General features: G+C 44.7%; 2 protein-coding genes across 7 annotated transcripts in view; one reads left to right on the top strand and one right to left on the bottom strand.

Moving 5' to 3' along the window:
* Positions 1–14202, bottom strand: part of cora (erythrocyte membrane protein band 4.1 like coracle) — a 57449-nt gene extending 43247 nt beyond the window's left edge. For both annotated transcript variants that reach the window (XM_065439510.1, XM_065439509.1), the window contains exons 1-6: positions 14001–14202; positions 6910–7078; positions 4254–4358; positions 2912–2954; positions 2755–2830; positions 1332–1376 (exon numbers count right to left, since the gene is read on the bottom strand). In XM_065439510.1, coding sequence (XP_065295582.1) covers positions 1332–1376; positions 2755–2830; positions 2912–2954; positions 4254–4358; positions 6910–7062 — 422 coding nt within the window. In that variant the 5' untranslated portion in view covers positions 7063–7078; positions 14001–14202. The remainder of the gene's footprint in view (positions 1–1331; positions 1377–2754; positions 2831–2911; positions 2955–4253; positions 4359–6909; positions 7079–14000) is intronic.
* A 644-nt stretch (positions 14203–14846) lies between these two features.
* On the top strand, positions 14847–23108 carry LOC135907786 (ubiquitin-conjugating enzyme E2 W). 5 transcript variants are annotated; one of them, XM_065439518.2, is made up of 8 exons: positions 14847–14960; positions 15026–15240; positions 15417–15496; positions 15589–15680; positions 16276–16378; positions 19272–19427; positions 21570–21645; positions 22494–23108. In XM_065439518.2, the coding sequence occupies exons 3-8, from the start codon at positions 15419–15421 to the stop codon at positions 22505–22507; spliced, it is 519 nt and encodes a 172-aa protein (XP_065295590.1). In that variant the 5' UTR covers positions 14847–14960; positions 15026–15240; positions 15417–15418; the 3' UTR covers positions 22508–23108. The 5 variants fall into 5 exon arrangements, with proteins under 5 accessions (XP_065295590.1, XP_065295592.1, XP_065295589.1 ...); XM_065439520.2 differs by lacking the exons at positions 14847–14960; positions 15417–15496 and having other exon boundaries at positions 14965–15043; positions 15131–15240; XM_065439517.2 differs by lacking the exon at positions 14847–14960 and having other exon boundaries at positions 14968–15240.
* The last annotated feature ends 1202 nt before the right edge of the window (positions 23109–24310 follow it).

Genomic DNA, 24310 nt, shown 5'->3' on the forward strand with positions numbered 1-24310 from the left:
TGTGTGTGTGTGTGTGGGGGGGGGGGGGGGGGGGTGCGTCGTGAAGGCTTCTTTTCGGCCATGAACGCATATTCCTGATCATATGTGCATGCTATCCCCATCGTGTTCCGTACAAGTTGTAGACGCTCATTCCCACACATTACAGGGCCCTTTTGGTTCCTCTTTCTCTGGTGGTATCTATTTTTACATTTCTCACGTATATGCAGCGATGTCTCCTTTTTCTGCAGTAAGCAAAGGTGCCACAGCTAGCCCCTGTTCACTCAATCTCTCCGTCGTATGCTTGGGTGGCAGCTTAAAACTGATGTGTTCCAACTATAGGCTGTTGATGTTTAAGGAATGCACTGGTTGGGGAGTAATGGCCACACGTACATTAGCTTATTGCTCTCATGGTCGACCAATACTATTAACGTGCGAAACTTTTCGCTGATCATAGGCGGTGTGCACTTTCATGAGCCAACCACAGCCCCAGCTCGTCCAGTACAGGGGCAGAAGAGGAGCACCATCAGCCAAAACAAACTTTCTGAAATCAAATTCAAGCATTTTGGCACAAAATTTTATTCATATAAAACGTACCCGATATCCTGCTTTTTCATGTCTTGTCAAATGATGACAATATGCCAACTGATCAATGCTACTGATGGCCGATGTGATCGCTGTGAGCAGGCATCCTCGAACGATTGCTTTCGCTATCACTTACGTGCAATCATGCGTTTTGGCATCGACGCGTCGGAGGTCGTTGCGCTGTACAAAGTGAGGTGTCCCGTGTGCATCCTGTGCCAAGTCGCGCAATATCTCGCAAAATTTATTGTATTCCCAAATGCAACTATATATTTTCAAGCTGGCAACACACAAACGGGCCGACCACGGCGACCGTACGTCTTTATCCCGCGGCCAGCCATCCCTGCACTCAATGTTGCAAACTTCGGGCCGCTTTGGGTTGTTTTGGCATGCCAGCCCACGTGACTTCCTATCAGCACCTGAACTAGCAGGCTGCCATCTGGCTGCCAGAACTCCGAAAATCAAAGAGTCTCAGTGTCCAGCATGGGGCGAACATATTCTCTCAATATCATGCTGAAGTGAGTCGGACTTCCTCAATTCGTCAATGCCCATCGGCAGGTTCCATTAGATGCAATTTGACTGGCTGGCTTACTGTATAGAAGGCGCAATATATGCCCTTGGGTTTGTTTCCCGTACTCTGTTTTGTTCCTTTGTCCTAAGAGCACATTCGAGACCCCACAAAACCAATGCAGTGTTTTGCACATGATGAGTCAACTGCTACCGATCAAAAGTGTCAGCTCCAGCACACGAAATGTGATGCCTCATGTACTCACTTTCCGGACAGGATGTCGTCCCGTATCTGTAGGCAGAGCTGGTACCTGCAAGTGGCCATATAAAGAAACCCTTGTAGCCAGTTGGCAGGTCAAGTGGCTGATTGGACGCTGAACTCTGATAATAACTAGCAGTGCACAAGTACAGTGCTCACGGAGTGAAACGCGTCAATTTAGGGCTAACTAATGCCCATACTTTCGTTTCCACCGGCTGCAGTTCGTGTCACATCGACGTAACTTTGGTGTGTACACTTAGAGCGGAGTCAGAGTCACCTTTAGTGACCAGATTCATAGCGACGTGACATGGTACTCTCGAGTTCTCTGCACATATGCTGGGTCCTACCAAATACTGGCTGTCGCGTTTTATTCCGTGAGCACTGTACATATATATCCCTGTCTTGAATTTGAATAAGATGTCAGTTTTTCAAATTATCCAATTTGGTTTTCAAGTCCGAAGTATTCAAGTCTTTTAAACATGGCGATTCATTTTTTGACATAGCCTATGTGAGAACAACTGTGTGTGCCACTTCACACAAATAAAATCATAAAAAAGAGCACATTTCCTCTTGAACACGCAGTTTCGGCACAATATTATTCGAAAAAAAAAAGAAAGCAAGGAACATGTTACAATAAATACTGTAATCAGTCATTGTGCGCCACCATTTTCACTTATTGGCAGGCCAAAAATATGCGTTTTCGGCAGGCGTGGCACGCGTTCAAAGTATTCACTGTCCTCCATGCTCCGCCAAAACAGACCCTGGAGCTAGACTGGGGTCTCGACTGGGGTCACCATTGATGTCAGGTTCATGCGTGCTGACCAGTCATGTTCACATTATCCAGCGAAAGTTACATTTAGGATCAAAATAAAGTTTGGGTCCATAGAAATGTACGGGTGCCAATAGGAACCTTCGGTCAGGCTACCTGAGTTCATTACATCAAGGTTTAGCATACTGTGGTTTGCAACTTGCTACTACACAACTATAAGACATATGTTTGCACACAGAAGTATGTGGACTAGACAATGGGCAAGCAGATTTCACAAGCACTGTAATTTCTCCAACTTTGTCAGCTGCCTAAGCCCTTTTCACAATAACACTATCTATGAATTGTTTGCAGTGCTTGATTAGTTGTATTTGCACAAATTCAATGCATTTTCCCCTCACAACTACCATAGAGTACCTTGCATTACATCTGGAACAAATGCAGGTCATCGACCCTTCAATGCCACAAAATAATATGCGTATAAGTTGTGACTGGATGACAAGACAGAATAGTCTGCTTCTCCTTAACGAAGGCCGAATCAGTAACCACTCAATGAAGCTAGTGCTATGCACCTTAAGTGCTAAATTAAAATGGTGACAAAACTGGGATTTAACAGCAAATACTCGTCAACACAATAGTAGTCAACTGAAGTTGCTTGGCCCACCTCGTAATGTCCTCTTGCAGCTGTGACGGGTCAGGAGGGTAAAACTTCACTTCAAAAGACATCTCCCAGGGCCGACCTACATGGAATGAGTTAAAATTACTATGCTGCAAAAAATTAAAAGAAATAACAACACTCCACATTACTAAGCTTTACTTACGTTTCATCTGCTTTGAGAGACTCTTTTCCAAGTTCACCCAGTTCTGCACAGAGCAAAAAACAAAAGGAAATAAAGGCCACACATGTATTGTAGAGTGCAAAATAAATGCAGCATTACAGGGCTAATTCAGAGAAACACAGGGCAAGCACCAAGCCTGCAGTTCTGATGAATGTCTCACTTACCAGTGACATTACAGATGCTGAATAAGGGAGCAATAAATTATGCAAATGAGCAGTCTGTTGCTCCTGGAACAACAATAGCTCAGCAGCACTCTGTATGTTAGCTTGCCAGCTATTAGTAGTGGTAGTAGCTCTGTAACGCCTCGCTTGATAGCAAAACACATTGAAAAATCGTGGACAGGGCAAAGTAGTCTAGGGCTCAAATAACGAATCAGCTCTTTTTGGTTAATTTTATTCCATGATCATCATCATCATCAAGTAGCCCATCCCAATGAAAAAAGATAGGCAGGGCACCAGTCAAGTCTATGAAGAAATGTGGAAAACAATTGCGAACAGTTTTTCTCACCTCACCTATGAACAAAGTGCTTGTACAAGGGCAGGATGCCCTAGGTGGGAACATAGGCGGCCGTGTTTTAAATCATAGCCATGGCAAGTTTACATACACTAGGAAAGACAATGGTGTCTTTTTCTTGAACCACTCTTCAATTCTTTTTCTCTCATGCAATGGCAAATGCCACAGTGCTGTGGGAGAATGACTGTTTTCTCAGGTACAAGTGGTCATCCAAATGAAGTACAGAACTCATTAGTATGGCAGCATATAGCAACTTTCACTCAAAACAGTGTTACTAATTCAGTCATACCTTTATATACGGCGTAGCGATATTAAAATTAAAATATAACATCTTATTTTGTTTCTACTTCGGACAGTTCCTTTAGAAACATTGATCGCAGATGGCACAATTTTAACTCCTCATATGCATTACTTGAAGAGACCGACATTACTCACACATTTAGAATATTGAATTAGCCAATTACCAAACTTATTCCAATTAACTGTCAGGATTGCACACTTTAGTCAGCTATCGCAAATGCACAAATTAAGCTCAGTAGTAGAAGTCATAACCATTCACCAGAAACCATACAACAAGCAACAATTCTGATATAACTATCTTTAACCTCTAAGTACATTAGTATTCTACTTAGCATAATCATTGAGTGAGCCATGCTGTCTTAGAAAGTATGAACTGAAGTGCATAGTGCTTAGCTGATCGAACGAAGAACACAAAGCTTACAGAAATAGTAAAACAAAGCAAAGTAGCAGTTCCTTTATAGATTACCCAGATAATGAACTATAAGGAACCAGAATGTGCTGTTTAACTCACCCTCGTATTCTCATGATCTCTGTAGGTGAGGCCAAAGTAATCCCGCTCGAGCAAGTTGAGGTACTCGCACACGCGATCAAAGAGTTGTTCTCCACGGGCTTTGCGCTGCACAGCAAAAATGAACATATGTACACATTACCTTCTGCAAAATGAAACCGGCAGTCCAAAATCATCTAATGACAGCACGTAAAAGGACGACGAGCACAGAAGAGGCATACAAAGCAGAGCTATGTATCTCTTTTACATTAGACCCTTGTTTTACACACCGCTATTAAATAATCATGGATAACCATCTAGCTCGAATTTCTGCACTATGATTCAAAGCAGCAATACAGTCATGCCTTAATGTAACAAACACAGATATAACATTATCAGATACAACAAAGTAAATAAATATGTTGGTGCATCATGTATCACCATATAAAAAATACATATGCTTGTAATAACAAATTTTTGTATTTATAAAGGTACTTTTGTGTGCTTCATCTTCATTGTAGCAAGGTTCAACTGCATATAAAACAAAATCCATTCTGACCAACAAAGGAAAGACAGGCGAACATGAAAAGAACCAGGGCAAATCAACACCCGGGTACTGCACAATGTGGAACAAGGTCGCATTATATAGTTCCTACATGGAAAGCAATGCTTCCCGTTCACAGCGTAATAACAACAAACATGTCAACAGGGATACTTTTTCAGGATGGTATAAGCAACAAACTTGAAATACTTCCTACCCCCTTTTTCTCTTATGAAAGATATTTCAGTCACTTTTTCAAAGGAAGGTGTCAGCAAAGCTACCCTAAGAGATGTAACGGAAGCATAACTGCCACTAAAAAAACAAGTTGAACCAAAACAAAATAGAATTCTAGGTACAGACAATCAGTCACATTCTGCACACAATTTCCAGATCCTCAATGGAGTTGACATGGGAGTGGCTACAGAGCAGACTGCTATGACCTCAACATGCCATACAGCTAGCTATATTTACATAAAGATTTCTTTACAAAGTTACATTCCGCAAGTTATGGCTTGGCATCATGATACTGCTCACAAGATGACATAAGGGACTAAGATGAGTGAAATAGATATTGTTTGTTGTGGTGACAAAGAGCAACACATAAAGGATGCTGAAAGATGTAGAGAACATCATCCCATCTTTATTGTTCTGTATTCATCTATTTCCCCAGCGTTGCCAACATCACTATGAGAGGCCATTAAGAGTAGCACGAACACAGATGTGTATTCTGAAGTTTTATAGCGCAGCGCTTAGGCAGCCATTCCTGCAGCGAGCACTGGCATCAGCATAAGCGAGCGAACGAGCACAGCGAAAGATGAAAGCTAACAAAGGGCGCAGTGGGTATGAAAGACACGAGGAGGAAAGCGGAGGAGGGTATGGCGAAAGAGTGAAGAAAAGCGTAGTGCGGCAACGATGGCTATGAGATAGCGCCAGAGTAGCGCAAGTCGTCTGAGAGGTCTGTCGGCGGCGGCTGCTGTAAATTGCGCCCACACATCACCCATGCGCTGGCTCTTGCGATCTCCAGATTACAGAGGCAGTCGCATCACACTTCGCTCCATTCGCAACATCCTGCATAAGACAGACTGTCCGTGCCAGCCAATATACCGCTAAATTAAAACACGTATAGAGTTGTGCTTAAATTTCGCATTAGGGTATTGTCGGTGAATTTTTTTAGTATCATATTTAAACAGCCACACTGTATACACCGAGTGTTGCAGAAATGACTGTGCCATGTACACATCACTCCCCCTTTAAAGCACTAGTTCGTTCATGCTCAAATTGTGCATGGAAGTAGCATCTGCAGTGAGTTTGGTTTAATACCACATCTGCAGGCATTACTTCTACAATAAATCCGAAGTACACGTCTGGTGAGACACCGCTCAAAAAATGTCAATTCCACTGCAATGGACCACCAGTGCCACCCGTCTTGACTATGGTGAAAGTACAAGGTTCACTGTAGCGATGACAGGTGGCGCCACCATTCCACTGCAGTGGAATTGACATGTTTTGAGTGGTGTCGCAGCAGATGATGCCTACTACAGACAGGGCAATTAATGCTTGCAAACATGGTATAAAACTAAACTTACTGCAAAATGCTGCCTCAGTGCAAGATTAGAAGACACGGACAACTCAAGTATGAGCAGAAAGAGTCATGTATACCTGGTGCTACTATTTATTTAAGACTTAGTGCACCTACACTCTTTAACCATGGCTTTTTCCATGAGGCAAACATGAAGCACATGTGCTATATTAAAGACTATTCTGCATTTGCAGGTAGTACAGTACACAAATAAGGTCATCGTTCTTCCCTACCTAACCTACCCTTTTCACAGATGTACATGTGCTGAAGAAAACACTGCAATGAAGGCATCGCGTCTCTCAACAAGGTCCCTTCCTTACTCACGGTCAATCTATAACCTATCATAACAGCAAACAAAGGAAGCAGAGCGTAAATTAACATTAACGTAACAAAGATTACCTTTGTTCTGTGCTCTTTTCCTTTAGCACAGAATACTAATTTGCCATAACTGTATTGCCTTGTTATAGTCAAGTTTTCCAAGGTCATTTTCACAAGTGCACAAATGTGGCACTCTGCACACAGTGTACTTCGGTAAATAAAGCACATATTGACACACTCACATCTAGCTGGCATTCGTAGTCTGAGCCATCCAACAGGTGGACGCGGCAGGCAGCTGTTGAGCGGGCACGCAGTATCCCTGACCGTCGAGACTTGCTCGATGGGCTCGACTCCGCGGGACCATTCTCCTCAGGCGACTCCTTCTCCTCAGCCATGGCTCAGATGGCCCGTCTGCAAATGAAAACAAGGGTTACACGTCAGCAAGCACTGATGAACTTGTGAATAACACAACACTGCACTTCATTTCCTTGTGCACTCGTGCATAGCCTGAAGCCCCGTAGCAACATCTGCTTCCAAAACATACTCCCCCTGGATACAAACAATTTCTAAGCTAAAGGAGAAAACTTTCTATTCTCCCTTCATTCACAGCCGTACCTGGAAGCACTTCTAACCCATTTCCAGGTAACGTACTGCAGCTAGTAGGTACAAGCTTTTTTCTTTCTTTCTTTAAAGGGACACTAAAGGCAAATACTAAGTCGAAGTGGAGTGTTTAACCGTATTTTTGCGATTCTAAGCACCCTCCGATTCTAAGCACCCCCCCTCTATTTTCGCAAAAAGTTTGCATGCGAATCTGAGTACACCCCCCCCCTCCCCCTATTTGTTAGGAAGAGCGCGTAGCCAAGGCCGCCAAACGTGCTTGCTCACTCTGGAATCCTTGCTCGGCAGACCTGCAGGCATGCGGTTGATGCTTCTGATGGGCAAGTTTCGCGGCAACCTGACCCCGGAGGTAAATACAAAGCTTCGGAACATCAATAGCGACGTGGTTGTGATTCCGGGAGACATGACGCCAGTGCTGCAACCCCTCGACGTTTCAGTCAACAAGCCCTTCAAAGCCAATCTCCGACAGGAGTACGAAGAGTGGGTGTGAAACCCTGACCGGAAGAAGACGCCGACGGGAAAGCTGCAGAAAGCATCCCCATCAACCATCACAAAGGGGATTTCGGACGCGTGGAAGAGGGTCCAAGTGGACGTTGTGGTCAAATCATTTAAGAATTACTCAACCACAAACAACTTCGACGGAACAAAAAACGACCTGGTGTGGGACAACGAGAGCAGCGATTCAAGCAGTGCGACGAACTCGAATGCCAGTGATAGTGACTGGGCACTATACAAGTGGTGGGTTTACTGTCTGCACCGATTTTTCTTTTGAATGTGTGCAAAATAAAATGTTATTTCTCCCACCCATCTCGTCGTGATATCGCAGCAAAAAGAGGGAGGGGGGGGGGTCATTCTAGATTTTTCGAATCTAAGCACCCCCCCTCACATTGGGAATCGTGATCGTGAAATAAAGGGAGCGCTTAGAATCGAGTACGGTAAATATGATTCCAGAAACCTGGTAATGCTTGTTTCGTACCAAGAAAAGATTTCGTTTACGAGAAAATTGCATCTGAAGGATCCGAATACCCTTATCGCAATTCATATGTCCCACTACCCAGTCTAGGAGTGGTAATGTTGCATACGCCATTACTGCCCTATGCTTTAAACACTTACTTTAAACATTTACTTTTTAATCTTTAAACACTTACTTCATTATGCTGGCAATTACCACCAGTACCTGCGAAACTTGGATGAAGACACCACATGACACCCAGCCAGTGCTCTGGCCACACCTTATATAGCCTGCATATACTCTATATTAAAGCAGCACCACGGTACACTTCACCACTAGCACCTTCATAATCCCCAGCTGTATACAGAAAGGTGATGCAGTTGAAGTGTTGGAAAAAATCAATATTTCTCTCTCTTTCTCTTTTCTGTGCCTGTGTGCAAAGGACATGGGTGTGCTACAACTCCTTTTGCTAACTGCTCTTATAGATTATTTTGAATAGGGCAGCTAATTGTATCATGGCATCAACATATGCAGCAGTGCCAAGTTAGACAAGATGTGATGTCCTCCAAATTTGCCAAAGCAAACATTGCCTACTTGCCAATGGAACACACCAGCTGAAATTTGTGTCTGTGTGTGCGCGTGCGTGCGTGTGTGTGTGAGAAAAAGTGGGTCATCTGTTTTCGTCACATTCTACGCTTTCTTTCTACGCTGCCGTGACAAACAATGCCTTTTATCTCCTACAAGCAACAACTGCGGTAACTTCTTTCTATGGAGCCCTTCCTAGTTGCTTCAGTATTCAGCTGTGACGTGAAATGTCTGCAAAGCACTTACTATACAGTGTTCTTACTGCTCAATCACTATGCTAGTGCTACTGTATGGGACTAGATTACCAAACATCCTAACCATAATAGCACCATTTCTTAGCAACGCAGTGAACAAAACCAATATCAGGTAAAACATAGAAACCCTTTCTGCAAGGCCCTATTATTACCAGCATACACACTTATAGTGCACCCAGTAAAAGGTTCAACGCCCCACAGCAAAAGCCAGTAGCCACCAGAAAACCCTCAAACTTACTATGAAAAAATTCTTTATTCTGCGATATCCCTACAAGGTGCATTTCATTTTGCTTTACAAATCAAAACCTTGGAGATAGCAAACAAAAAGAGTCCCTCAAAGCAACACAGCCACGCATTAGTTAAACACATTACAGCTATGTGCCCATAACACACCTTGCCCTAATTTACTGCCGTTATTTTATGCATTTCCTGTCACTAACAAACACCCATTTAGGCATTAAATTACTTTTGGCCAACAGGTATAACATTCATTTTTCATTGTGATTTTTTGGTAAAACAGTGCGCCAGCTAACTGTTATGCCACAACAACAACAAAGCAATTAAAGAACATTTTTATTCATCACCTTGTAACTGGAGATTTGATGCTTTGAAATACTAATGACCGAATCCTACACAACACCCTCTAAAAGCACACTATCGCATTTCACGCATTAAATTCCAGCTACAGTTCAAAGAGTATGAGGTCAATAAACTTCTCTCTACAGGCTGAGGATACGAGCGACATCAACTTGCTTTCAGCCCGACACAACGCACACCAGGTCAAGCAGATACACCAACGCCTCCACCTGAGCCTTGCCGTAAAGACCTTATCTAAAATTCATTGTGTGTCCTAGGAATATAAGTGCAAACAGCAGGCACTTGAACAAGCTTTATCTTATCACTCTAGAGCACTCGCTCCCTACAAAAGCCAATGCCCAGGGAAGGGAGGGGAATGTGATACCAAGAAAGCACAGCATAACATGGGCTCTCCCAGCATTCCTTTGTCACTATCCTAGTCTAATCTGGGTTTGAGTGTTCCAAAGCAACACACACACTATGACAGAGTTGCCGTGGTAGGGAAGCACGCCCAGATTTTTTTGAAGAACCTGGGTTATTTAAAAGAACACTAAGGAGAAAAATTATTTGAAGCTGTACTAGTAAATTAGCCTTCAACCATGCCAAAAAAGTCACTCTTATTTTGAAAAGAGGCTTGGTAAACCCGAAAAGACGCAAAAATGAAAGATGGGTGGCAATGCCCTCTTGAAGTTTTCACACCAGCTTGCCTTGACGCCTTGGATTTTGATGGTTGTTAATTGTTTGTCAGAAAAAACCTAACTACATTGTGTTTTGAAGGAGCTGAAGATTGAACATGGCAAGTTTCTGAAACGTTTAGTGAGCCAACAGAGCCAAAATATGATAAAATACTTTGAAAGCAGTGACATCAGACTGGCGTACTGGTGCTGGGGTTTCAGCACAAAAACTTAAAGATACAAATTCAACCTCCATTTCTTTTTCTTTTAATAAATAACCTAGCATTGTGAAATTAAGGAAAGTAGAGTTCTCAAAGAATATGTCAAACTGGCCCAGTGTTTCCATTCAGTTGAATTTTAACCACCTGGGATTCTTTACCATGCACCTAAGTCCAAGAGCGAGAGTTTTTTCACATTCCCCTAGACATTAAGTTATGTCAATCAAGCCCGTAACGCCGTGCTTGCAGGCATAACACCACAGAAACTGAACAATCACGTTGGGTTTCCTTTGTAGCAGTCATTATGCAGACTCTAGCATCCGCAGTGCCTATATGCGCAGAAAAAGTGCGTGCCAGGAACCTATGCATAGGGGGAAACTCTGCAGCAATTCAAATGAAGCATGGGAGAATATTTAACTTAACAAGCAATGTAGGTGAACACAGAAGGTATAAGCGCAACGAGCATCTCTTCTGGACACCTAGAGATAGATGAAGCTGGCCGAGATGAAAGGGCATGATGGTTCAGACATTTGCCAGTATCAACACCACAGACTGCAGAGAGAGATGTTGAAATCTGTTTGCTAAATTACTTTAGATTCTGCTATGAACTTTGCGAGAAACTTCATGGATCACCTGGCCAAGAGACACTTCTGCTTCGAGAAGAACAATCATTTTTCAAGGACGGACACAGAAAAAGAGCAAGAAAGGACTCGGTGAGCAAATTAGGCAGAGGATGAGCAATGGGCAACGAGATAAATGTGGGCGAGGCAAACAATTTACAAAGGTACACTTTGACACACTACAGAAGCATCAAAGAAATTGGCGTGCAGCTGTGAAGCAACCTTCAGTGGATCATTTTACCTCAAATCTTCCCAATTAGACTATGTGCCAGCAATGGTGAAACTTCCGTGAAATTTGACATGAACTTATTGCGACAACAAACAAAAAAATAAAAAAATAAAGGAATTTCTTCAGCAATAGAAGTAAGCAAAGAGACGTGGGCAGAAACTGTATAACAGTCACATTGATGATAAGCACCTTCCCTTTGCTCAAGACACCAGTAATGCACGTTGAGATAGCATTAATGAACTAGTTTTCTGACATGGTACACCTAAAATGTTTTAACTGTGGTTGGAGAAAAATGGCATTTCATGATGAATTTTCGAAAAATGCTGTCCTATCATGGCAGTTTTTCTCGAGTCGTAGAAATACCAGCCCCCATGGGATTGTGTGTTTCTGAAACCCATTTAGCAGTAAAATGTACAAGTACAAAAGTTCAGACTACTTAATAATTAAGGTGTGGTTTCTCTTTCCAAAACTGTCATTTATTTCAGCACCTTGTTTATGTCTCGCAGAATGGAAAAAATGCAGCTTTTTTTTTCGTACTCCTTTGCTCATTTTCATCCTTACTTAATGCCGGGTGCAAACTAACCAGCTAGGATTTGTCTGCAACAGTTATAGATTTGAATATGACAACTGGCAATTCTAAATGCTTATTTCCAGACTCCCTCCATGGTAAGTATCTTCCTCATGTACATTCAAGTGATAATGTAAATGTGCTAATGCAGTACAACCTTGCTGATAATTTCCACGCAAGGCCATGGGAACAAAACCTCTTAAGTGCTGCAAAAATGTAACCGTAAGGTGGATATCACTGCATGCACCGTGAAGAACCAGAAGCAGCCCATCTATCACACGTCAACCTTCTTACAAGCAAACACACAAAAGATTTACTTGATTGACTGATATTACCACACGCAAAGTACAAAAGAAAATTTTCACTCTTTTAGCTACAGCACGTGTCCCTGAGTTCACCACCATTGTTGTGTTCAGCATACTGAGGAAATGTAGAACGCATGCGCAATGAAAATGAAGATGGCATACGCACTAGTTGTACGCATACTCAACAAATGATTTTCTTTTTGTTTTAATTTACAGTTGCTCGCTATCATAAGCACATAAATGGAATATAAGTAACGGGATATATGCACATAATGTGCTGACAATACGTGTGACGCTTGTTGCCAAATGCAATCATCTCGCCACAAGAGAACAGAACCGTTTACTGATATGCGACATCGTCGCAGGAGTAATCATAGGTCCGAACACATGAACAACACTGCGCGAAGCAGCCTGTGCGAATGCGAAAAAACGCAGCTTTCCATCAAGCGTTCAAGAGTGCAACGCGGCACCACTGCTATTGCGTCTGCAGATGTTGCTTCATTTCTCGCTTTTTTTCTCGTCCCGGCGTTTTTTTTACACAATACCAGACGCAGCAGATTTGAGGTCAGGCTCTTGCACAACAGTTTCGCCACAAATGCGCGCAACACCGCTCTTTCGCTTCGCAACGAGGCATTCCGAAACCTTGCACTGCCATGTGCGTTTCAGTGCTTGACATTCCGATCTTCCCGCGCAGCAAACGGAAATCGTCGTGTCTCGCGTCCAACGCCCGCAACCGTTTTCACGCTCCGTCGCGCAATAAAATAATCGACGGACGCGCTCGTTTACGCAAGCGGCAGATAAGGCGATTATCGGCGCGTCACAGCCACCGCGGACGACGCCACCCGTCGCAGGTCAAAACATCGCAATAAGACGCTTCTCTACTTTCTGAGATGAGCGCAAATTGAACGGCCGCGCCCCCCGACCCCCTTTTTTTTTCCTTGCCACGGTCCCTGCCTCGGGCTACAGGCGGACAAACAAGCGAAAGCTGGCTTTTGCCACGCCTCTGGGCAGCTCTGGGTCACCACCTCGCCGCAACATGCCATGCGCGCGCAAGATCTTGATGCGGCAGCGATCGTAGTAACACCGAGCGCGTTCGTTAACGAAAAGCCGCAGGCCAGCAGCGAGAGTGTGATTCGAATCGCTGATGACGGGCCAACGGACAACACACGCTGGGAAACTGGTCGCCTGCGCCTCCGCCCATTCGTGGCACATACCGCCCGGCTCTCTCTGAGGAATGCGCGCGATCTAACAGGTAGCGGAGCGCGTATCGCTTACAATAAAACTCGCTGCCTCCAATCGTACGCCAGAGAGCTCACAGACGCGCCCAAACACACGCGGAACTCGAAAGTGGCCAAAGTGTAGGCTGTCAAACGGACCGCCTATGTTCAATCGGCTTGCAATGTTTACTAATTTCGTTCCGAACCGGCCATAGTGACGGACAGCGTCCGTAGCTCCGCAGCACGGAGAGGACGCTGCTCTCCGGTTTGGCCAGCCCTCCGCTCCGGACGAGGTCGACGGAGACAGGAATTATCGACCATTTTTTAGGCGAAATGGGACGATCGCGAACGAGTATTTTTAGCGAGAGCAAGGCGTTTGGGCGTCGCCGATCGCAACATGGCGAAGCTAAGCCTCATAGGTTACTTTCTTTTTCCGTGCAAAAGCTCGGTGCATTCGAAAAGTTTTGGATCGCTGTCACGGGAGCAACGGGGACGCACCGTCTTTCGCGCGACTTACCGGAGGATGAGCTGATGGGCACAGGCTTGGCTTATTTCGCAAGAGGGCGCACCCTCGTATTTTCCTTTCGAGCACTCGATTAAAACACAAATCTTGGGAAAATCCGTCCACCGCACCACAGAACCAAATCGTGGACACTCCCTCAACTCCCTGCTCATCAGAGCCGAACCGAACACCGACGGCAGCGCCCCTAGCGAACGTTTGCGCCGCGGACTTGGCTGTTCTTGATGCACGTTAATTCAGCGGAGGGTGGGGGAAGTAAGAGCAACGTCATGATAAATGGTATTGTCTTGTAATTTATATCGATGTAGTGAACCTGAACAGCGCTCTTGTTTGGCAGGCACGACACACCCGTACGCACAAATTAAAATTTATATGTCTAGTAACATTAAGTTTTAACCAGCGTGTCCGTCTGCATTCACTGATGTCATCTTTATATCAAGTCCGAGCGGCTGGAACGTTCCTAAGTAGGAACGCTCTGCATGCATGACCATGTGTATGTTAGTAGGGTCGGTCGAAGCAGCCATATGTTCGGCTGCTTGTAAAAAGCGCCACATGGAAATCCACAGGAGCTGGAAGCTCGGTACTGGAATTCTCTACCGGAGTTTAGTTTTACTCACACCTTGAGGCTCATAAGTCATAATGCATGTATATAATAAGAAAGGAACAACTCAATACAAGTAACATGAACCTGAGGGACGGAACGCTATCGCTGGAAACAGCGATGGGCACAAGTAGTATTAACTAACGCTTTGGTCGTGAAATGGTCATTGAAAACGAACAGTGCAATGGACTACAGCCCCTAAAGCTGCTGCAACTGCAGGTAGCGTCACAGAATAAAGAACCAACCAATGTAGCAACGGTAACGGGTACCAGGGTGGTAGCCGCCGAAGGGCGCTGGCTGAAGCGCGTGGAGGGATTGAATAACAGAGGTGGCGCCAGCTGTCTCTTCGATACACGGTAAGCGCTCACAGCTGATTGACACTTTGTCTAGCACTGAATACAACTCCGACGTGGGTTCGCAGGTTGTTCATCTCGTTGCGGTAATTTCTATGGGACTGTTTCTTTGCGATCCACCCGTGACGAGTGCCCCAAACCGTGCTTTCCCAGATGGCTTATCCTCGCCGCAGGAGCGGCCGGTGTGAATGATGAGACTCGTAGCCATGGCTAGGCTACCGGATTCACCGTCCGAGTGAAAGGCCAATCGACCACAAGCGAAAACGCCATGGCGTCAATGCAGGTTGGTTTTTGAAGCTGTGTCGCTCCGTAGCTGCAACTATCCGAAAACAGATCGCCTATCGTTATCGCCTTCGCTGCCTGCTTTCGGTGTAGTGGCGTTCAGCGGACGCGATTGTTTGTTTCGTGTGGCCCGCGTAACGTAGAGCGTGTATTCTCTGCGTTTTCCATGGGGCTCAGAAATGGCGCTTCTCGGAGCAAATGCATGCAAGTATCTAATGGACGCTCCTTCCACGTCCAGTGCGGGCTGTCTGTTCCTAGTAGGTGCTTCCCCCTCCCCATTTTTTATTGTGCCGCCGCGATTTCACGACGAGGAATGCACGACTGAAACGGAGCCGCCACTTTTTTACAGAAGAGGCTTCAGAAGGAGCTGCTCTCCATGCAGAAAGAGCCACCGCCGGGCGTCAGCGTCGACATGGACAACGTTGGATCCAACCTGACGCAGTAGGTGCCCCTCCTTCTCTACCGCGCAAGATCGTCAGGTTACCTGTTACATACGCCGGGCCTTGAGGCGAGCGCGGGACAGCGCAACCGCGGCTTCCGGTGTCAACATCGCCTGAACAGTCACTTGCGCACCCGTTACGATGGGATGTACCGTTTCCCTTGTGTCACACGACCCAGGGCATTCGGTTCGTTGGATTCTATTCTTTGTCATGGCATCTGTCATATCTATCCTGGTATGCTGCAAAGGTCAGTGAATCAGAGATAAAAAAGGCACGACTGTTTTTAGTCTGGTTGTCTATGCCAATTGCCTGATTAGTTTGGACTGAATCTACTAGAGTTTTGTATTCACCCTTTTTGCATCCTGTTGTACATTTCTTAAACATTTAGGTGTCTGACACAGGTAGGTGTGTGCTGTACAGCCAAGTACGAGCGTTCAAGCTCATCGATAGTGATGTGGAATAGGGTAATATTTTTCAACAGGGAGCAATGTCTTATCCTTTGTGTCGGTGCTTAGATCAGGCTCAGTGGCTGCTTCACTTTAGTTTGGTGATGAATGCTGTGCGTGCCTACATTTCTGCCGATTCACATCTTGCAGGTGGATCGTTGACATGGAAGGTGCCAAGGGCACGCTTTATGAAGGCGAGAAGTTCCAGCTCCTCTTCAAGTTTAGCTCCAAATATCCATTTGACTCTCCAGAGGTAAGCGCTCGTTATCGAACGCCAACTTGTGCTATAATGCAAAGTGATTAGAGGTACGGCAAACATTGAAAATTTTTAACACGAATTGAATACTTCTGTTTTACTTGGAGTTTAATTGAAGAAAAGTCTATTTGCTAACAGAATCTGGTGCTCAGCTGCTCCTGCAGAGTGCAAACACTTGCAAACCGAAACTTTCATCTGCAGAGCCGCTTTTGTATATTCTTTTAAAACGCACAATGTGTCAGTTTTGTCTACTTCGTACACCCTAGCAGAGCGCTCACAGAATCACGATACGTTTGTTAGAGAATCATAGACTTGGCCAGTTCCTGTGAAATTGTTCAACTTATTTCAGTTCAAGCAAGCTAACGCTGCTTGAACTGAGTTTCCAGGAAAAAAAGTGCAAGCAGGACAGATGACGATTATTATTTGGTGACAAAATACATGTCAAATGCTTTTTTTAGAGTAACATAATTTAAGTAGGGAGGTGGCACTTTGAAAGTTTGCACCCTTTAGTGTGCAAGCTCACACACAATGCACTACTAAAAGTTCTACACCCTTGGAGGTGTAGTTTTACTACACTCTCAAAACAGTTGTACCCTTTGGGGTGTATATTTGTACCACAGCAATAGCCGTCTGCCTTGCTTGCGTTTCCTTGCTTGAAAATGCTGCGCTCACTACCTTCCTGTCGAAAATGCTATGTCACGTGGATAACGCACATGCCGTTTGTGACTGAGAGGTGCCGGGCTGACAGCGTTAAAGAAAGGAAATGTGGGCAAGACTGTTATTGTGGGTCGAGATATGCCCCAAAGGGTGCAAACTGTTTGAAGAGTGTACACAACACTAAATTTGCACCTTTTGGAGCTTATATCCCCGGACAACATTTTGTCCTCAGACGATAATCATGATTGTCTTGCTTGCTTATTCTATTTTGAAACCTCGGCATTCACTACTTTTGTCAAAAATGCTGTGTCATGCTGATGACGTGAATGCTGTTAATGATATGGGAGTACTACACACAGTGTTCACGAAAGAGAAAGTACGCAAGATAGACGACAATTATTGTTTGGGTACAAGATGTGCCTCAGAGGGTGCAAACTTTCCTTGGAGGGCTTAATCAGATTATTGCTTGTGAGGAACGGTGAAAAAAAAGAAATGGTTGTTTCAAAGTAAAGAAATGCACGCTAGATGGCCATTAAACCATTGACTTGCGTACATTTCCTTTCCTTTACTCTGTGCTCACAGGACTTTCAGGTCACAAATGGCATCAGCACATCAACATTACATAACATTCTCGACACAAAAGTAGCATGCACATAGTGTTGAAGGAAATGCGCACAATAGAGGTGACAATTATTGTTTTGGGCACAACATAAGCCTCAAAAGGTGAAAAAAATTTGTTAGAGTGAACATTTGTCGAGAATCTCTCTTTTCTCCATAGTGAACTCAGTAATTTCCTGTCTGGACTGCTATGGTTTGCTGAAATGCGAATGGCATTCCTGACAAGAAAGTCCCAGGTGGACTGTGTTAAAGAAAGGGAACACTCAAAAGGTTGGAAACTGCTGTATGGCAAAGTTACACCCTAAACGCTGTCAAATTGTTAAGAATGTAGTCGTAATCAGTGTTCAACACTGTGCATCCATTCCTTTTTATTTGCAGACACCATGCATGTCCCAGCTTCTCGTAGCTTTTCCGACATTGAAGCAATTGTTGCAGGGAATTAAAAAAAGAAATGCACCCAAGCTTGTTGGCAGTAATTGTTGTGTGACAAAATCACATTCTAAACGGCACACAATTTCTAAGCACGCAGCTTACTCTTAAGCCAATGACATCAAAATTATCTTGGCAGTGAAGACATCAATAGTTGAAGTGTAGTACGGAACACTTATTACAGTAGACATCACTGGAATACCAAAAGACAGATGTGAACAGTGGCAATCCCCGTGCGACACGACTATTGCAATGACTGACTGTGTCCCACTTACTTGCTGCAGTGAATGCATCCACAGCATTGTAATTTCTGAAAGCATGGCATCAGATAGCTTGTCGTAACAAACAAAGGTGGAGAAAAAGTCACCCCAGTACAAGTAGTAGTGCGCGTAATATGTAATGAATTCTTTGGCTACAAGTGCGGCGCATGTTAGCTGTGCAGGACTGTCATATAAGTTGGGTAATGAAAACATCTTCTATAACTTGACTTATAATTTCTCGTTTACAGGCACTCATGACTCCAATATAATTGAAGATCACATTCTACACAAAAATACCTTTGTTATGTGAAGTATTTGTTAAAAGCCTACTCCATGGCGATTGTAGCAACAAAATTTACAATTATGAGGTTTACTTCATTTTCTGATATCTGATAATTCATTGTATCTGTGTTGGTTACATCGAGGTTTGAGTGTATTTAAAGAGGCCCTGAGACACTTCTCTAGCTAACCGTAGAATGGCCTCGCTATTAAAATATATTCTTCCAGAAATTTCGTGCAGCGAACATTCTTCCAATCCTTCAACTATGAGTGTTTATTGCAGCGATATGCGGCTTTCTCTCTCTTTTCGCCTCTGGTAGCGCGCTGGGAGCAGCACCGCTGAGAAGCCAAGAGGGCAAAGCCCTGGCTACAAGTTGAGTGTTGCGATGGCAAAAGGGCTCGTTGCAACAGATACATCTGTCATCTGCCTTTTATGTCCTTTAACCAGCGGAATGCGCTGCAGAATTAATTTCCATTTCAGCGAAAACTTGCTGCCGTCAATGTGCGGCAGTATAGCAGGTGTCGGCAGGTATGGAAACAATTGCAAAGAGTAGAGAATGACAAGTGTGGAACCGGTATCTCGGCACTTTGTCAACTGCTTCTCTCTCTCTCTCTCTCTCTTTTTTTTTTTGTCACGGTTGCTGCAGGTGACCTTCCTGGGGCCCAACATTCCGGTGCACCCCCACGTGTACAGCAACGGTCACATATGCTTGTCCATCTTGACGGACGACTGGTCTCCCGCCCTCTCCGTGCAGTCAGTCTGCCTCAGCATCATCTCCATGCTCTCCAGCTGCAAGGAGAAGGTGCGTAAGCTATCTCATCGGCGCACACTATGGCAGTGAAAAAAGAAACAACATAATAATAACATTTTGATGGAATGTTAAAGGAGTACCGCCATGACATCTTCGACTTGTGTAGCAGTTGCACTCGTAAATTCAGGCCTCAATAGCGCGGATAAAAATTAGTTGTCTGTGAGCCCCACCCCCTTTTTCCCATGCGTGCACCTCATAAGTTGCGGGCACACAGCAGTGTCTCTGCACGGTATTGATGGCGTACACAGGTCCATATCAGTCTCCTCTTTGGCTGTGATCACAGTTGATAATCCTTCAGCATGAGGATTGTCAACTTAATCATTGGCATTGTCACAAAATTAATTTCTTGGTGTCTCGCAATTAGTGCCGTCGCCCTTTCTGGCTGCACCACCTGCCCGCTACCGTTTACCACAATTTGCACCTATGTTGTCGTTCTCATGCCATGCAAAAAGCAGGCGAGTGATATCCACTGCAATGTTCTATTCACATTTTGTGTGAAAGCCTAAGGAGTTTTTACTTTTTCAACCTTACGCATGGTGCAACGAGGATGGCTTCACCTTTCAACAGCGCCGTGTCGATGTGGTGCACAAAGGCTGTATCGTGCTGTGTGTCAGTGTCCTGTTTGCATGCTTTTGCAGCTGTAGGCTAATCACCAGCAAAATTTGTGTCGCAATGCTTCATGGCCTGTCCTTCAGTGCTGTGCTTACATGTACAGAGGGAGGAGACAACATCACCTGGCTAAAAAGAGATATTAGGAAGCAATCACTGCATACGAGAAGGCAAATTGGACAAGCCAAGATAGCCGACTGGACTGCTTTTCGAGCAGAAAGTGAGGAACAGCTTGGCAACATAACCACTCTCAAAGAATGGTGTCAAATCCTCGCGGAAGTTCGAAACCATAGCATAAAACCCATAGAACGGACAGCAGACATACCAGAAGTAAACAGGGATCTTCTGCACCTCTGTATACCCAGACATGGTCTAGTGAAATGCTGGAAGCGCGAGAAGCATAAAAGGAAGTTAAAGCATAAGATTGCTCAAGACAACTGCCGGCATTTCCTGAACGGTAAAATAAGCCACCGCATGCTCCATGTACTCCTCGAGACAACACACCGCACAACACAACCACAGCGGATTCAGCACTAGATATTGTGGGTGCCGGAGCATGCAGGAATAGCGGGGAATGAAGAGGTGGAGAGGGTAGCAAAAGTCTACCGTCTGTTCCAAATAAACACTTGGCTTTATTGGCACACTACAGGGGAACCAGGATAAGATATCCTCCCCCACATAAATCACTCACGAGGGCGCAGGCCACTGATTGGGGACAGCTCCAGTCAGGAACTTTCTCTAACTTTCTCTAACCAAATTGGTCTCATGCAGCGAGCACACAGGGTAACCGAGGCCGTTGGAGCCCAAGACAAAAGGCCCCACTCATGCTAAACCCAGCCAAAGAGTGTGTGATGAGACCCTGACGTACTGCAACAAAAGATCTTGCAGAGACCAATAAATGTTTTTGATAATGGTGATTACACGTACAGTGCATACGAAGCTATAGTTATTTCATTGCACGATGTTACGCATGGCACAATGTCCAAGTCTGCGTCCGTGTACAGCTTTACTTTGTAGCAGTACGATTGCGGGGCACCAGATTCGAGCTGCTTCAGCTCCACAGTTGCGTGCTAGCAATGATGAATGGAGTGGTAAACGAAGCTGAATGAAAGGCTTCGAACAAACTGGTCGTACAGCGCTGCAAGCATGTCGGTTTGTCGAAGCAGATACAAATTTATTTACATTTTATTTATGCACGAGGCAGACCAAATAAAGTTAGACCCAAATTTATGAAGAATAAAAGTGTGGACCTTATGCGAGAACATACAGTAGTTGCACTTGTCGCCGCCCTTTTTAGCCTGATTATTTGTTCAGGTGGACCCCCCTCCCCACTTTGAGCACTAATGTGCAAGTATGATGTAGCAGCCCCAAGAAAGAGCTGAGCTCTAACGAGTGCTTTGCTTTTTTGTTTGTGGCAGCTCTGCTAAAGTATACTTGGGAGAGAGGTCAGAGATTTCAGAAACAAGGCATTTTCTAGGCAGACTGCCCCATAATGCTTCTGTTTCTTTTTTTTTTTCCTTGCAGAAGCGACCCCCTGACAACTCGCTCTATGTAAAGACCTGCAACAAGAACCCCAAGAAGACCAAGTGGTGGTACCATGGTGAGCCTGCTGTCCACTCCTCTTTGTCTGTGTCTGCCATGGTGGCTAAATAGCCACACTGTTTTGCTGTCGAGTCAAAGGATCAGGTCATCGTTGCAGCGATCACATCCTTACAGGAGTATAGCGCCAAATCGGCCATACTCTGTTTCATAACTTGGCAAGCAATGGTGTGGAAGTTACGAAAGTAGTGCGGTCGTACAAGTCTCACTTGTACGACCTCGGAGCATATAATATAATACTCAAGTATTATAATTAGATGAAAAATGTCAATGAGAAAAGTGTTGAGCGCCAGCCCTGCCATCTCCCTATTTTGATTTTTTTCATGCAACCCTGTTATAACAATTGTCGGTTATAACAATGGAATTTTCATGGCCATTGAATATTGCTATAAGTGGGTTCGACTGCATTTAAATCATTGCATTCGTCTGGTGTGCTACGTATCAGTATACATTCAAACGTGAACGATTCTGCAACTACTCCTGTGCATTATTCTGCTAGCAGGTTCACATCCATTTGTAAGGCATTTGTAACAATGGCTTATATTCACGCTCAAAAACATACACTTGGGATTACTACGCACTTGGGAACTGGCTACGCAGTAATTACATGTCACACTGCCAATGTAATTACATGTAACAGGCATTTTGATTGGTCATTTCCTTTTGGCAGTTCAAATTTTGCGTTGATTGTGCATTGGAAAAATCCTAGGTAGTGAAAAATGTGCCCTTTTGGTGATGGTGTGAGCAGAACCACTTCCCCAGAAGACCCGTGCCAAAAAACTTCGCACATTTGGAACAAGATGTGCTAACCTCGGTGCTCTCTTTTTCCTCTGCTTTGCCATGCTGCAGACGACTCGGTCTGATGCCAGGGGGGCGCCTCCTATCTCACCACCACCACTTCCTCTAGTCACGCTGCCCTGATCGCTTGGTCGGTGCCGCCGCCTGCCGCAGTGAAATAAATCGCTCGTCCAGCACGTATCTGTGCCCCCGAAGCAGCAGAAGCAGGCTCTGTCGGGAACAGCAAAAAGCCTCGCCTCTCTTCACTTGGAACGGGCGACACCAGATGGCAGCGGCAGGGACCCACGTGCTGCCTCGCTTGGGGCAGGCCCCGAGGCACTTGGTTGGGCCAGACCAGCCTCTACAGCTACTACCGCACTGGACGAATAAACCTTTCCTTTTTTTTTTCTTGTTATTTTCACCGCAAGCTTAGGATGCAGCCACTGTCTACTAGTGACTCGCGTTGCCAAGACCTCCGATGACTCACTGGTCAGGTGGCTCTAGCCAGCCAATGCGACCACCATCAGTGAACGGACAAAACCTGTGCAGATAAAAAAAAATGAAAACAAAAAGCCCGTTGGAAAGACAAGTTGTAGTAGTGCCATCAGACGCGGACATGTGTGTTTTCCCTTTTAAGCGTTGTTGTGCGATGTATGGTGTCTAGGAATAAAGACCATGCCAATTTTATGCCGGTGGTCTGTCTGCAAAAAAAAAAAAAATTTGGGGACCTTTGGAGAGACTTCAACGTATTTAATTTCCAACCAATGTTCCTTTTTTACCAATGGCAACCTCGTCCACTGGCTAATAGAAGCATTGCCACAGCCATGTCTGGTGGGGTGAATTTTTGTAGTGAAATTAACAAATATTAGCAGTAGTAACATGAAATGCCATTTTAGAACTGTAGAACAGTTCTAAAATGGCATTTCATGCTAAACTGCTAATTTTTGCTTGATATGTTCGGATGCAAGCATGCAGCACTGGTCTGTTTCATCCGTGATAAACTGCGACATGTTTGCATCGACAACAAAATGGAAAAGTATTGGTCATTGTGAAAAGTACAGTAGCGCTATCTATCACTGTTGCCATAAAACGCAGTGCTGCCGGTGTCGTTCAGAGTAAATTGAGTTGTGCTGTCCGCCATGATGTTAATGAAAAATTCCAAATTGTAAAGCAACAAAATGGTAGAGCCATCTCCCAGTGTTGCCAAGAAATGCACTGTTGCACTCTAAGCAGTGACGGACGGCACCACCATTTCGCTGCTAAAGAATTCTACGCCTTGTTAGTATCATCGTGGACGAGGACGCAAACTCGTTTTGGGACAGAGCTGCTCCAAGAAGAGTAGAAACTTGTGATCCCGGAGCGCTCAAGATCTGCCATCAGAATTCAGCATCAGTAATACAATTATTGCTCATTTGAGTTAAATAAATGAAAACATGTGTGTGATCTCAACAAGACGGAAAAAAATATTTCACCTTTGCATTGCCAGTTTAACGCAACAGTTGCACAGTGCTGCATTTGATGTGCGTGGTCTCTGAGATGAAAAGCTTAGCGTAGACACCGTGGCCGCCACGTGCCTTCTCGTGTTGGGCGGGGCCAGCGGGGCATTGCTCCCTTGTGTAACTTCCAGCGCGCTAGTGTAAATTGGGTGAGAGAAGCTGATGATTGGTCTAATGAGCACATCTAACTTCGCTTGTGTTGGAAGGATCAAGAAAATGTTCCAAGCAGGAGATTCATGAAGCAATGTAATTTAACGGTGATGTCATTCTATGATTAGTTGGAAAAGTGTTTCAGGGCCTTTTTCAATGAAGATTTTACCTTTAACATGAGGAAGCATCAACCGCCACAGATTCGGTTGTATGCAGCAGGTGGATGTCTATATACACCGGCAC

Source organism: Dermacentor albipictus, chromosome 6, assembly GCF_038994185.2.
Source record: "Dermacentor albipictus isolate Rhodes 1998 colony chromosome 6, USDA_Dalb.pri_finalv2, whole genome shotgun sequence".
NCBI lineage: Eukaryota > Metazoa > Arthropoda > Arachnida > Ixodida > Ixodidae > Dermacentor > Dermacentor albipictus.